Source organism: Strix uralensis, chromosome 23 (genome assembly GCF_047716275.1).
Source record: "Strix uralensis isolate ZFMK-TIS-50842 chromosome 23, bStrUra1, whole genome shotgun sequence".
Lineage (NCBI taxonomy): Eukaryota > Metazoa > Chordata > Aves > Strigiformes > Strigidae > Strix > Strix uralensis.
The window spans coordinates 3829470-3841493 of record NC_133994.1 but is presented as its reverse complement, the minus strand read 5'-3'; the positions used below and the strand labels follow the sequence as shown (position 1 = coordinate 3841493).

Below are 12024 nucleotides of genomic sequence, written 5' to 3'. Positions count from 1 at the left end.
CCGCTGCTCCATGCCGTGCTCTCGGCAATGGGAGTATACCCCCTCGCCTGTCCCTGTGCTGTGCGCGAGCGGTGCTGTCCTCTCTCCTCCCAGACAAATGCAAGGACGAGTGCAAGTTCAACGCCGTCTGCCTGAACCGCCGCGGCACCACTCGCTGCTCCTGCGACCGCATCGCCTGCGACGGCGCCTACCGGCCGGTCTGTGCCCGGGACAGCCGGACCTACAGCAACGACTGCGAGCGCCAGAAGGCCGAGTGCCACCAGAAGGCTGCCATCCCAGTAAAGCACAGTGGACCCTGTGGTAAGCACTGGTGCCGCCGGGCTGGTTTGCCCACAGGAACACTGGTACCCCAAAACCTCTCACTTCCCAGCCCCAGCAGCCACTTTAAGCCCAGCCTGCGTCAGTCCCTTCCGTGCAGGCGACGGTGCTCGCGTTGATGCTGGAAAGCTGCAGGTAAGTTGTGAGCCCGCCGTCTGAGCAAGCCACAGGCTCTCTTCAGTCTTACAGCCGACAAGCCCTGAATATCCGTTCCTCCCTGTTCTTTTTCCTTCCAGCAGTCCTCATGTGTGTGTGTGTACATGTGTTCCTCCTTGGTCTTGTCTCTGTCCGATGTGCTCCGTAACACGGGGAGGAATCATTTGTGTTTAAACAGTACCGAATTGTCTGTGATGTCCTGGTTTCTCTCATTCACCACCACGGCCAGGTGCACATTGGTCACCACGCAGTTCCCCGGCAGCCCACACCGTTCATTTTTCCTCCCAGGGTAGTGCCAGTCCCCAAGCTCCTTCCATGCTTCCCCCTCCATGCCTGCCTGCTTCTCTCAGCTCCAGGTACTCTCCGTAAGGAACTCTCCCCAGCGCGCCCGCTCTCTGGAGGTCTCGCCGTGTCTTTGTCTCGTCTCTGGGAGAAGCTTTTGACCTTTCCAATGGATGCTTTTTCAGGCGTACGTGATAGGAGGGGGCTTCGGGTCCCTAGGATGTTGGGAACGTCCAGTTTTTAAATTATTGCGCAGAAAATGAAGGAGGTTAAACACGGTCACTGGATTGATTTGTATGAGTTGGAAGGACTGTTCATTTCAGCTCAAAATTGTTTTTTACTAGATCTCGAACTGTGTCCTATTATTTTAAGCTGATGTTTTATAAGGTATCAGCTGTATCAAACCTTCTGAAGTACTTAGAAATTAGGCCCCATGTTGCGGATCTGTTTTGTTGGCTTTGTGCTCCTGCGGTAGGTTTTTAGCGCTGCCAGGCCCAGCTGCTTGAAAACTGTTTGTCAGGCTCCCAAAATCACACTCAATATAATCACAACTGTTATTTTTAATTGTCCGTTTCACTGTGTTTCTGGTGGTTGAATGATTAGGAGGCAGTTCCCCAAGTTCTCCCTACAGGTTGGACAACAGAGGCACCTTTCAGTCCTCTTGTCTCCCTGGGCTGCGGGGAGCTGGTGCTGGACGACAACCAGAAGTTTGCAGCTGGGTGGCCAAGCCCTGGTGCCTTGTGCTCTCTACAAACCCTTCCCTGCACCTCCTTTAGAGTCAGGCCCTGGCTAAGGCTTCCCAAATCTCTAGGGCGAGCGGAGAGCTCATGCTGCCAGTCACCTCGCTGTCAGACGCGCATCGTTTCCACCGCATCCAGTGGAACGAGGCCAGTGGGCAACAGGATACGGTCCCTACGCATCTCTCCATCTTACTGTCTTTTATTTTAGCTTGCCCCCAACTTCTCTTCCTCCAGGCGAGGACAGCAGAGGCACACATCTGCTTTCGGGAGCTACATCCTTGTGGGGTAGGAGCAAACAAAGCTCGTAATCTGGGGGAAGTAAATCAAAGCTGGGGCTCTGTCTGCCAAAGCTTAGGATTTCAAAATCCACGTGACAGCTGCAGGCAGCCCTGTAGCAAACCACCATGAGGTGTGGGCGAGCCTTTGGCCTCCCGTTAGCTGAGGAAAAAGCCTCTTCTCTCCAAGCTCAGTGTTGGCCTTTGGAAAGAAAGCACCATCCTCCTGTGTGTCACCAGTTCAGGTTCAAGGCGAGATAGGAAGCAGGTTTAGAAACGGAGACGGGGCGGTGATGCTGCTTGCCAGCTTGTGTGTCAGGACAGGCCTTCTCAGCGTGAGCAGTGCTGGTGTGCTAACTTCTCTCCTGGCTGGCTTCCTGGGGTGCAGGGTGCAGTCCTTTGGGACAGGACTTGGGGGATGCTCGGCAGTGGGTGAGACCAGGGGCTGAAGGAGCTCCAGGCTCCATCTGCAGCCAGCACCCAGGGTGGGGAGCGTGACCAGTTCAGCCGTGCCTCTGCAGTGAGGATGAGGGAGGTGCATGGAGCCAGGGAAGGGAAGGGAGGCCAGACCGTTAGTACGGTCACAGTGTTTTAACCTCTCACACGTACCTGTCTAATGAACTCTGAGCTTTGCTGCTGTCTTTTCCAGCAGCAAGGCAAAGGAGGCAAAGCCAAACAAAACAGTCCAGGCCTTGTTTTTAATCCTTCTCTACTATGACACTGCGATGGTGTAGCTGAGAAAGAAGGGATGGGATGAGACCGATGTGGACAGGAGGTGGAGGGAAGGTGTCTGTAGTTGCATCTGTCTTTTCCTCCTTGCCTCTCTCTGCTCTCTCTCCCCTCCCAGCTCTCTTTTTCCCTTCGCTCTCTCTCTCTCTCTCTTTCCTTTTTCGTCTGTGTCTTGTGTTTTACAGTGTTGCCTGTTTGGAGGAAGGAATTGTGTCCTCGCAGCACCCTTCTGCTCCCTACCCGGACATCTCTGCTAGGAGGTCGGCTTTCTCCCCTTCTCCGTAGCCAGTGACAGTCCTGGCCTCTTCTCACTGCTCCCCACCTCTCTAGTTTTGCTTGAGAGCCCCTGGGATGGAGAGATTGCCCTGGTTTTGCTCCCATCCCTCGCCCCAAACACTTCCTGCTGGATTGGAAATGCCTTGCAGTGCAGTGGGGTCTTGTCTGATGCTTGCTGCGGCTTGACCCTTCGAGGCGAATGAGAGTGGGAGCAGAGGTGGGTGCTGTGAGCCCCCCACGCCTTAGCAAGCCCCTCTTCGGCTGATACATCAGTCTGGACCGCTCCTGGTTGATCTTACCTCTCCTTTTGCCCCCGACTAACCCCCCTTTCTTCCCCACCTCCTCCTTCCCAGAGACTTCTGCCTGCCTGGGACTGTGATGCTTGTCCCTTTGCTCTCCGTAATGTGTGTCACGCTTCTCTGTGCAAGTCCCGTGGGCAGGGGCTCTGCAGGGATTGCAGCTCCCCTCCCCAGTGTCCAGCAAAGCACCACGTGCCTTTTGGAACCACTGAGGAGCTGTCTGTGCTCAGATGTGGTTCTTCCCTAGGAATACTCCCCCTGTGTCCCTGTGGAGCTGGTGCCGGAGCCCGCTGGGTGTCACGGGCACAGATCGACGGGGTGTGATGGGTTACAAAGCAGCTTCAGAGCCTCTTCTCTGAAGCCATCCACAGGCAGGGCTGGCAGGAGAGCTCAGTGTCCCCAGGTCCCGGGGCTTGGTTAGGTTTCTGCAAAGCTTGGCAGCAGGTGAGGGATCATGCCCTTGAATCAATCAGGATGCAGAATGAGCATTTCACTTGTTCTGTGCCTCAGTTTCCCTGCCTACAAGATGGAGAAGGGCCAGGAATCAAAGCAGGTCTTGATTATAGCACAGCCTAAGGTCCTTGCTCAGTAGGTCCTCATTATATCCGCCCACATCAAAATTGGTGCCAAAAATCCCCAGTGACGTCTGCAGGTGCCCAAGGCTGTTTGTGAAATTTCACAGGCTGAGATTCAGGCTGTGAAGGAGCTACATGTGCTGCATCTCTGCAGGTTTGCCTGCTTAGGAAGGGCGAGGAGTGTCAGGGCAGTTTTCTCCATCAGGCCTGGCACCTCCCGGCGCTCTCACTCACTGCTCCCTTGCTCCCCGAGACAAGAGTGTGAATTTGGATTTCAAATGAGCGAATGTATTCGCTTCATGCCTAGCTCGTTGCAGCCTCACTGCCTAATTGTGTCCAGCAGAGGTGCTTCCTCATGCAAGCGTGTGTCTGTGTGTTTGGGGGACACGATTATGGTACAGGTGTTGTTTTAAAAAAGTGAAACACTGGCAGGAGGTGTGAGCAGTGTCACAGGGCTGAGCACAGCAGGGAACGGTTCCTGGTCCTTAGGAACTGCTCGCAAACTCCTCAGCATCAGGCAAGTTGGGGACAGTTGAAAAGCCTGGCTTGAAGTAGTGGCCATGTGCCTGAACTGTCTCCCTCTTCCCTGTTCCTTTGCAGACCCTTGGCTCTAAGTTTCAACTTGGTAGGTGCTTCCCAAGGAGCTAAATCCAAAATTCAGACTTGCCTGTGCCATTGCTATGGGCCATTTTGTCACTGGTTGACAGCATGCAGCCAGCCTCCGGAGGGCTCAAGCCTTGCTCTTGCTCTGCAGATATTTTCACCCTGATCCAAGCAAGGGAGGAAAATGGACATGTTGCCCCGTGCCCTGTGCCACGCCAGCAGGCTCTGGAGGGCTTTGTCTTCGCCCCCTACACTCCGTCTCTGTGCCTGCCTCGCTGTATGGTGGTGGTGGGGCTGCGCTGTGTCTGCCTGTTGCATCCATCTCGTCTTGGCCGCATTGTCTGTTCCCCACATCTGTTTTGTCTCATGTGTCCTTGTCAGTGTTTAGCACGGATTAAATCTGTGTCCTTTCCTTGCCCCATGTCCTCAGGGCTTTTGTCTTGAGTCACAGGGAGGGGTCACTGGGCAGTGCTGGGTCTCTCCGTGGCAGTGCTGGGTTTCTCCCCAGCAGCACGACCAGTCCTGGCTTTTAGCCACCTGGCTCGGCTTCTGGCTGGTGGAGGGTGTTCCTGGAGGGGCACGGCGGGCTGGGAAGTGGGTGGACCCACAGGGCTTTCCCTGCAAGCAGTTGCAGAGCTGTACCAGGCAGTGGGATGCAGCCTTTTCTCTTTGCTGTCACCATCAGGGCTGGCTGCTCACCTCATCGCTGCCGGGCATCTTGCAGGGAAGGTGCCACCGGCTCGGCTGACTTTGATGAAGCAGCTCCAGTTTGTGAGCAGAGGGGAGTGCTGCCTCTCTGCCTGCAACCCCTGCTGCGGAGCATTACCCATCCCCAGGGAGCCTCAGGGCTCTGCTGCCGGAGCCAGATGCCCAAGGACTGGGCTGAAGCAAGGACACCAGGTCCCTTCATCCTGCCACCCAGCAGCTCCCTGGCCTTTCCAACACCAGCTTGCAAGGGGAGGGGAATGGAGCTGAGCTGCTAGGGAGGGGAGAGGAGAGAGACAGGCTGTGTGGTGAAGCCAGATGGAGGTGTCCTCTCCAGCCAGGTCTTCCAGGGTATTGCCACGGGGTATTAGCGTGAGCTGTTCATCCTCAGTGTGATTCTGAGGATGCGAGGCCTCAGTGGAGGGAACTGTGCCCGTGTGAGCTGCTATGGAGGGTTCAGCGGCCAGTGCCAGGTACTGCGTGGTGATGTAGCGAGTGTCCTGGAGGCACCGAGACCCATGCCGAGGAGGGCTTTCTGCTGCCTCCTGTCCTCCTTCTGCCACAGAGCTGGGTGTTCAGATCTGACTTCGCAGGCAGGGAAAAGAAGCGCTGGCTCCCCTCCTGGCAACAAGGGGCCTGAGTCTGTTGTTCTCCCGCAGCATGTGATGCTTGTTCTTGATGCTGGCTGTGAGCTGCTGGGGAGACCCAGACATCGGGGTTTGGGGCAAAAACCCGCAGGGCTGATCCCACGTCTGGCTGGCCCCTCGGGGCAGAATGTAGCTGGGATGGGGATGGGATGGAGGAGACGAGGCAGGAGTCCTGTTCATGGCGTGCAGGGAGAAGATCTTGTGCCTGCTTCCCATCCCTAACCTCTGCCAAGCATGGGGAAGATGCTGAGCCAGGCATGTCGGGGTGGCATGGAGGGTGCAGGCGCTGGGCTGGTGCCAAGGCCAGGAGCTCTGTGCATTTGCCACGGCTTGAGGCGGGGGGAGGCAGGCGTGGGCCTGAGGCTGGGGGTGCTGGCATGCGTTGCTGTGCACGGCGAGCCGGGGAAGCGGCGGATTGAGGCCGGTGCCTTTCTCTCCTGTCCCCCCTGCAGACCTGGGCACGCCGAGCCCGTGCCTGAGCGTGGAGTGCACCTTCGGGGCCACGTGCGTGGTGAAGAACCAGGAGGCCGTGTGCGAGTGCCAGCAGGTCTGCCAGGGCCGCTACGACCCCGTGTGCGGCACCGACAACCGCACCTACGGCAACCCCTGCGAGCTCGACTCCATGGCCTGTGTCCTCAAGAAAGACATCAAAGTGAAGCACAAGGGGCCCTGTGGTAAGAGCCGATCTCTGGGGGTTCCTCCTCCATAACTCGGGTTCACTTGCTGGGAGCAGGCGGTGTCTTAGGCACAAATGTGGCGCCGGCCACGGGGACAGAGGGCTTTTGAGTTGTATTTGCCCAGGTGGGGCTAGACTTACTGCTGTTTTGTCAAAATACAGTGTTTCTGCCCCTAACTTCCAGGCTGGGCATCAGGAGCTGGTGCCTGTCTTTCCACCTAAGGCTGGTGTGTGACATAGCCGTGCCCTGTCAAAGCTGGGCTTGATCCCTTACCGTCACTTCCCCACTGTGCTGCGCTTGGGGAACATGCTCCTGAGCCGTAAGGGCTTTGAGACAGCAGAGGAAAGGAAGACCCTTCCTTTAGAAAAGGAAGACCCCTTCCAACCTGTGGAGCTCCCTGCTTGCAGCATCGCAGAGGGCCCAGAGAGATTCAGGTCAGAAGAAAATGCTGGTACCAGCTCCACGCAGTCACAGGAGAAACAATGAAGGATGCAAATACGGCTGTCAGGCACGTTTGAGCTGCCCTTGTCTGCCCGCAGGCTGCCTTGAGCAGCCCCTCTGCCAACCTGCAGAGCCCAGGCGTGGCTGCAAGCTTTGTGCTGTAGATAGAAACCTCCTGGCCAACAGTCTGCACAAACCAAGCAGGGGGTTGTTGCATCTTCCCTCCCCCATGCAAAGGCAGCAGCTGCCGTGTGAAAGAAAAATAAGAAAACCCATCTTTGAGCCAAATTCCTCATGAATTGAAATGGTGGGGAGGGGAGAGGGGTGTTTGTCTGAAGGAGAAAAGGAAGCCGTGAATCACTAAATACCCAGGAGTCAGGAGAGAGGAGATGGGCTGGCTGGAGTCCGGTCTCTCCTGCAACGAGTGACAGCTCCTTTGCAAGTGAGTTATTACGAAGATAAACGTCTTCTCTGCCCCGAGCCTGTGTGCGTGTGCTGTGCGTGTGTTTGCAGCAGCAGGCTGAGGATCCCGCTGCGGGGGGTGGCAGGGCGCTGGGAGCCGGTGCTGTGTTTTACGTGCGTCCAGCACTGCTGGCACCCCGATAAACGAGGGGAGGTGGTGTCCCCCTTCCCGGCTGACCACCTCCTCCCGCCCTGCTGTCTTGCCGTGTGTGAATCCGGCTGCTTTTCTCCCCCCCCGGGGGACTGGCCGCTGGCTGCCTGGGGTGCTGCGCTCCTCCTCCCAGGGCTGGGACTGATTTATCGCTCCTTGTAATTGCACTCAGCCCCCTGCTCTCTCTCTCCCACCTCCTGTTTAGCTCGAACAGCATACAGCTCCGGTGACATTTCATCGGGGTTACTCCTGGTCCTGATGGCTTTTACGAGTAGTTATTGCCTTTCTGCCTCCGAGCTGACTCTCCCTCCTCCTGCAGCCCTTGCCTCGGCTTCTGCTCCTGGGGTCTGCAGGGGCTCAACCTGGGGGAGGAGGTTGCAGTGGGGTTTTATTTCTGCTCTGGCACTTTATTTGACAGCGGTGCCTGCCTGCCGTGTTGTGTTAACCTCCAGGGTTTGTTCTTTGTGCAGACCGTTGTGGCAAGTGCCAGTTTGGGGCCATCTGCGAGGCGGAGACGGGAAGGTGCGTGTGCCCCACGGAGTGTGTTCCCTCCTCTCAGCCCGTGTGCGGCACAGATGGCAACACCTACGGCAGCGAGTGCGAGCTCCACGTCCGGGCCTGCACACAGCAGACGAACATTTTGGTGGCTGCCCAAGGAGACTGCAGTGAGTCTGGCAAGATCCCCTTCTGCCCTTGTCTCTGTCCCGCTGGTGGCATTTCAGAGAGCGGATGCTCAGCCCCGCTGGCCACCCGGGCCCCACTGAGCTGCCTTCCCGTGGCCATCCAAGGCTCCCCAGTCATTTGTAGCACTCACAGCCCATGGGTTTGGCAGCCCTGGGAGGCACCAGAGAAACCCCAGAGTGGGGATGTGTGGAGAGTCTCCCTAGCACTCCTCCTGGTGCCTTTATTGGTTATTTTTAAGACTTCCCAGGAGGATATGAGCTCCAGAGTAACAGGGCTTACCCAGCAGCCCAGCCCTGGGCTGCAGTTTCTGGCTGGTCACTCAGGAGACCCTGCCTGAGGCTTTTCACCTTGTCTGGTGTGGTCTTCCCTTTCATCTTCACAAGATTTGGGCATATTGAGCCTCTCAAGCAGCTACGCATCATAGGTGGTATCTGCCCTCTTTGTTACTTGTCAGAGCCAAGCAAAGAAATTGGGCTAATGTCCATTGAGCCAAGCAAAGAACTTGGGCTTAAAACCATGTTAATAGCTACCACCAGAACGGAAGGTGTCAAGAGTCTGTTTGATCACACAGCTCATCCCAGTAGCCTTCCCTTCCCTCCATCCCCTGGGGGTTAATTCATCTGTGCTCACGTGTCTCCTCCCCACTCCCCAGCCCAGGGAACTGTCTGTGCTAATTTCTTAATGAATTAAAAGCCCTGCCTAGGTTCTTCATTAGGACAAATGCTACTTCAGTAAAAGCAATGCTTTGAGCCTCATAAAACCTGTCCAGCTGGGTCTGGTGTTCTAGGGCTGAACTGTGCAGGGAGATCCTCTCTAAATTTGGGAGCGAAAAACGACCGAGTGTGGCAGATGGCGCTTAGTGCTCTGCGAGCAGGAGCTGAAGTCAGAATACACCATGAGAGTAAATGGGATTTCTTAGTGGTCTCCAAGAAAAAGCTGTTGGACACAACACCTGTGGGTGCTGGTGGGAATCGGAAACGCTCAGGACTGGCACCTGTCCGTGTGCAGTTTAAATAAGCAATAACAAACCGCTCTGGGGAAGGAGGACTTCTCTCCTTTCCTCTGAGGGCAAGTTAGTGGTCCCCAGCTCTGTGACACTGGGCAGTTGGCTGCAAAGGTCCCCCCGCTGTCTGACCGTGGTTGCTCCCTCTCGCCTCGCAGAGTCCTGCGGCAGCACGGTGTGCTCCTTCGGCAGCAGGTGTGTGGCTGGGCAGTGCGTGTGCCCGCGCTGCGAGAGGCAGCCCTTCGCCCAGCTCTGCGGCAGCGACGGCCTCACCTACGACAACCAGTGCGAGCTGCAGGTGGCCTCCTGCCAGCAGCAGAAGAGCATCGAGGTTGCCAGGATGGGGCCGTGTGAGGACGGTAGGTTGCTGCCGTTCCTCCGGCCGGGTGGGTGTGAAAGGTGGGGGGGGGAGAGGGTGAGGGAGGGGTGAGGCTGCACACAGCGGGCTCTCCCCCTTGCTGCCTGCCCCGTGAGCCCTGTGACACCCCCAGCAGAGCAGTCCTGTACCAGTGACACTCCTTCCTGCCCAGCCGCTGTCACCCAGCACCCCACCTGCCACCTCCCTTTTCCCTTTGTCTTCCTGGATCCAGCAGTAATGAGAGATGATGCCACCTAATCGGCTGGGCAAGGAGTTTATCACTGCTTTAATTTCACACTTGGGCAGGCCTCAGCTGGCGGGGGGAGAATGGAGCCATTCCTGGGGCAGGGAGCCTGGCCGCCTCTTTGCTTCCCTCTGCCCCAGGGGCTGCCCCAGAGCCTGGTCTGGGGCCACTATTGACTCGGTACTAAGTGCCAGGCAAGGTCGTGGGGTTGGCTTGTACCTTGCTTGGCCAGGCTAGCAACTAAGAACCTACTGAGTTTTCCCAGTGTAGGGGGGAAGCTGTAGGTTAACACTGGCTGATTCCAAGTGCAGGAGGTGCCTAAACCTCACCGCTCTGATGTACTGACCCGGTGAGCTGAGATTCTCTGGCTCATTGTACATGTAGTCTAGCTGGAAAGGACTTCAGTGCTATGGCAGAGCTTAGGGAGAGGGGAAGACATAACACGGTGTTTGATCACAGCCCTCCTTGGGGAATTTCAGGTTGATGTCCCTCTGGGAAAAGATCTTAAATAATTCTCTGTGTAATGCCAAATCCCAGCCTTTGATCACTCAGTAAAAGGGCCCAGGTTTTCCTTCACCCCCCTTTCCCTTTAAGAAGCCTTTGAAATCAGCAACATCTCTCTCTTGCTGCTGGAGCTCTGAGCATCTATGGAGAGGCAGCCAGGCTAGGGACAGAGTTTATATATTGTTAAGAATATCTGCCTCACTGAACTGCAAACTAAACCCAAACCCCATCCCTTCCTCTGCTCTGGTTTCCATCTTTATATGAGCAGCAGCGATCTCCCTGCTGCACTGTGTGTTTGGGAGGGCAGGAGAAGGGGAAGGAGTCGGATCAAAGCATGGAGTTAAGCTGTCGCTAAGTCAAGTGGCAGCTCTTCCTCCTGTGCGTGGCTTTTAGTGGTCTGATCTCCAGCTAGCCTGCAGCGCACTGGTAGCCACAGGATCCTTGCTTTTGCTCCTGCGGTGATAGGAAAAGAGGTAGAGAGGAAGACTTCAGGCCAGCTGCTGAAGCATCCCTTTGTGGTTTTCATTCTGTAGGCTTAGCCCAATCTTGAGACAGCGGTGGGAGAATCTTCTTTCTGTAAGGGAGAGGGATCTCTGAGGTCCAGGCATAAGCATCCTAATATATGTGGGCCCAGCATTCTGGGGTTGCCTGTGCTGAAGAGGTTAAACCTGCTATGATTTGAACGGGCCTGTGTGGCTGTGGGCTGCTTCCCCTGCCCGGGGCACGGCCTCGTGTCAGGAGAAGGGTTTTGGCCCCATCCCTGCTGCTCTCCCCTGACTCTGCCCTGCTGGGCACGAGCCCTTTCTCACCATCGTCCTCCTTCACTCCAGAGTGCGGCTCAGGGGGCTCGGGCTCCGGCGACGGTAGTGAGTGTGAGCAGGACCGGTGCCGGCAGTACGGGGGCTGGTGGGACGAGGATGCTGAGGATGACCGCTGTGTGTGTGACTTCACCTGCCTGGCAGTGCCACGCAACCCGGTAAGCACGCCGAGCAGTCCTGGGCTGCCTGCTGCAGTCCTCGCTCCCCTCCTCCCTTCGTCCTGGTGGCTTTCCCGCATGCTTTCCTGGGCAGGAGAGGGCATCCCATGGATAGGGAACCTTCCTGCGCCAGCCACTGCCCTGAGCTGTTCCCCTCCCTGTCCTGGCAGGTGTGTGGCTCTGATGGTGTGACCTACACCAACGAGTGTGAGCTGAAGAAGACACGGTGTGAAAAACGCCAGGATCTCTATGTCACTAGCCAAGGAGCCTGCCGCGGTGAGTCCCCCGAAGGCAGCCAGTCCCCCAGGCTGACCCAAGCTGTGTGCACCGGTCCCCAGCCTGGCACCCTGCACTAACACATGCCCTTGCCCTGGGGCCAAGCAAGAAAGTGCTCCCTAAGGACACAGCAGCGGCTGTGTTGGTTTGCTGATCCCCGCTGCATCATTCCTGTTCCATGCCCTGCGCTTTCCCCTGGCCAAGGTTAGGACCTCACCGCATCAGCCGTTCCCAGAATCCTGTGGTTTTGCAGGAATGCTTCTAGCTGCTCCATCCATACGTGCCCTGCCACAGCCTGCCTGCCAGAAATAACCTGTACCCCTCTGCCTTCCTCTGCAGCCCTCGCCACAACCCCGCCGCCTCTCCTGGTTGTGCACTGCAGCCAGACCATCTATGGGTGCTGCCCAGACAACATGACCTTGGCGCTCGGAGTGGGTGCAGCTGGATGCCCAAGTGAGTGAATATTGTGTTCCCACCTCGGGGGGCATGAAGGACCTTCAAGGAAGGCTGGAAGGCAGGAGAGATCAGGTGGAGGGGGGACTGGAGGTCCCATCCCAGGAGAAATGAAGAAGGGTGGACCCTCCCCATTCCTTAGCTAACCAGTGACCTCCCAGGCTCAAAAAGCCTCCATTTATCCCCAGGT

The 12024-nt window shown here is 56.9% G+C and overlaps 1 protein-coding gene across 6 annotated transcripts in view; it reads left to right on the top strand.

The window, feature by feature from the left end:
• Positions 1–12024, top strand: part of AGRN (agrin) — a 125927-nt gene that overhangs the window by 84109 nt on the left and 29794 nt on the right. For all 6 annotated transcript variants that reach the window (XM_074892791.1, XM_074892794.1, XM_074892790.1 and 3 more), the window contains 7 exons: positions 94–300; positions 6058–6279; positions 7807–8001; positions 9182–9382; positions 10960–11105; positions 11276–11381; positions 11721–11834. In XM_074892791.1, coding sequence (XP_074748892.1) covers positions 94–300; positions 6058–6279; positions 7807–8001; positions 9182–9382; positions 10960–11105; positions 11276–11381; positions 11721–11834 — 1191 coding nt within the window. The remainder of the gene's footprint in view (positions 1–93; positions 301–6057; positions 6280–7806; positions 8002–9181; positions 9383–10959; positions 11106–11275; positions 11382–11720; positions 11835–12024) is intronic.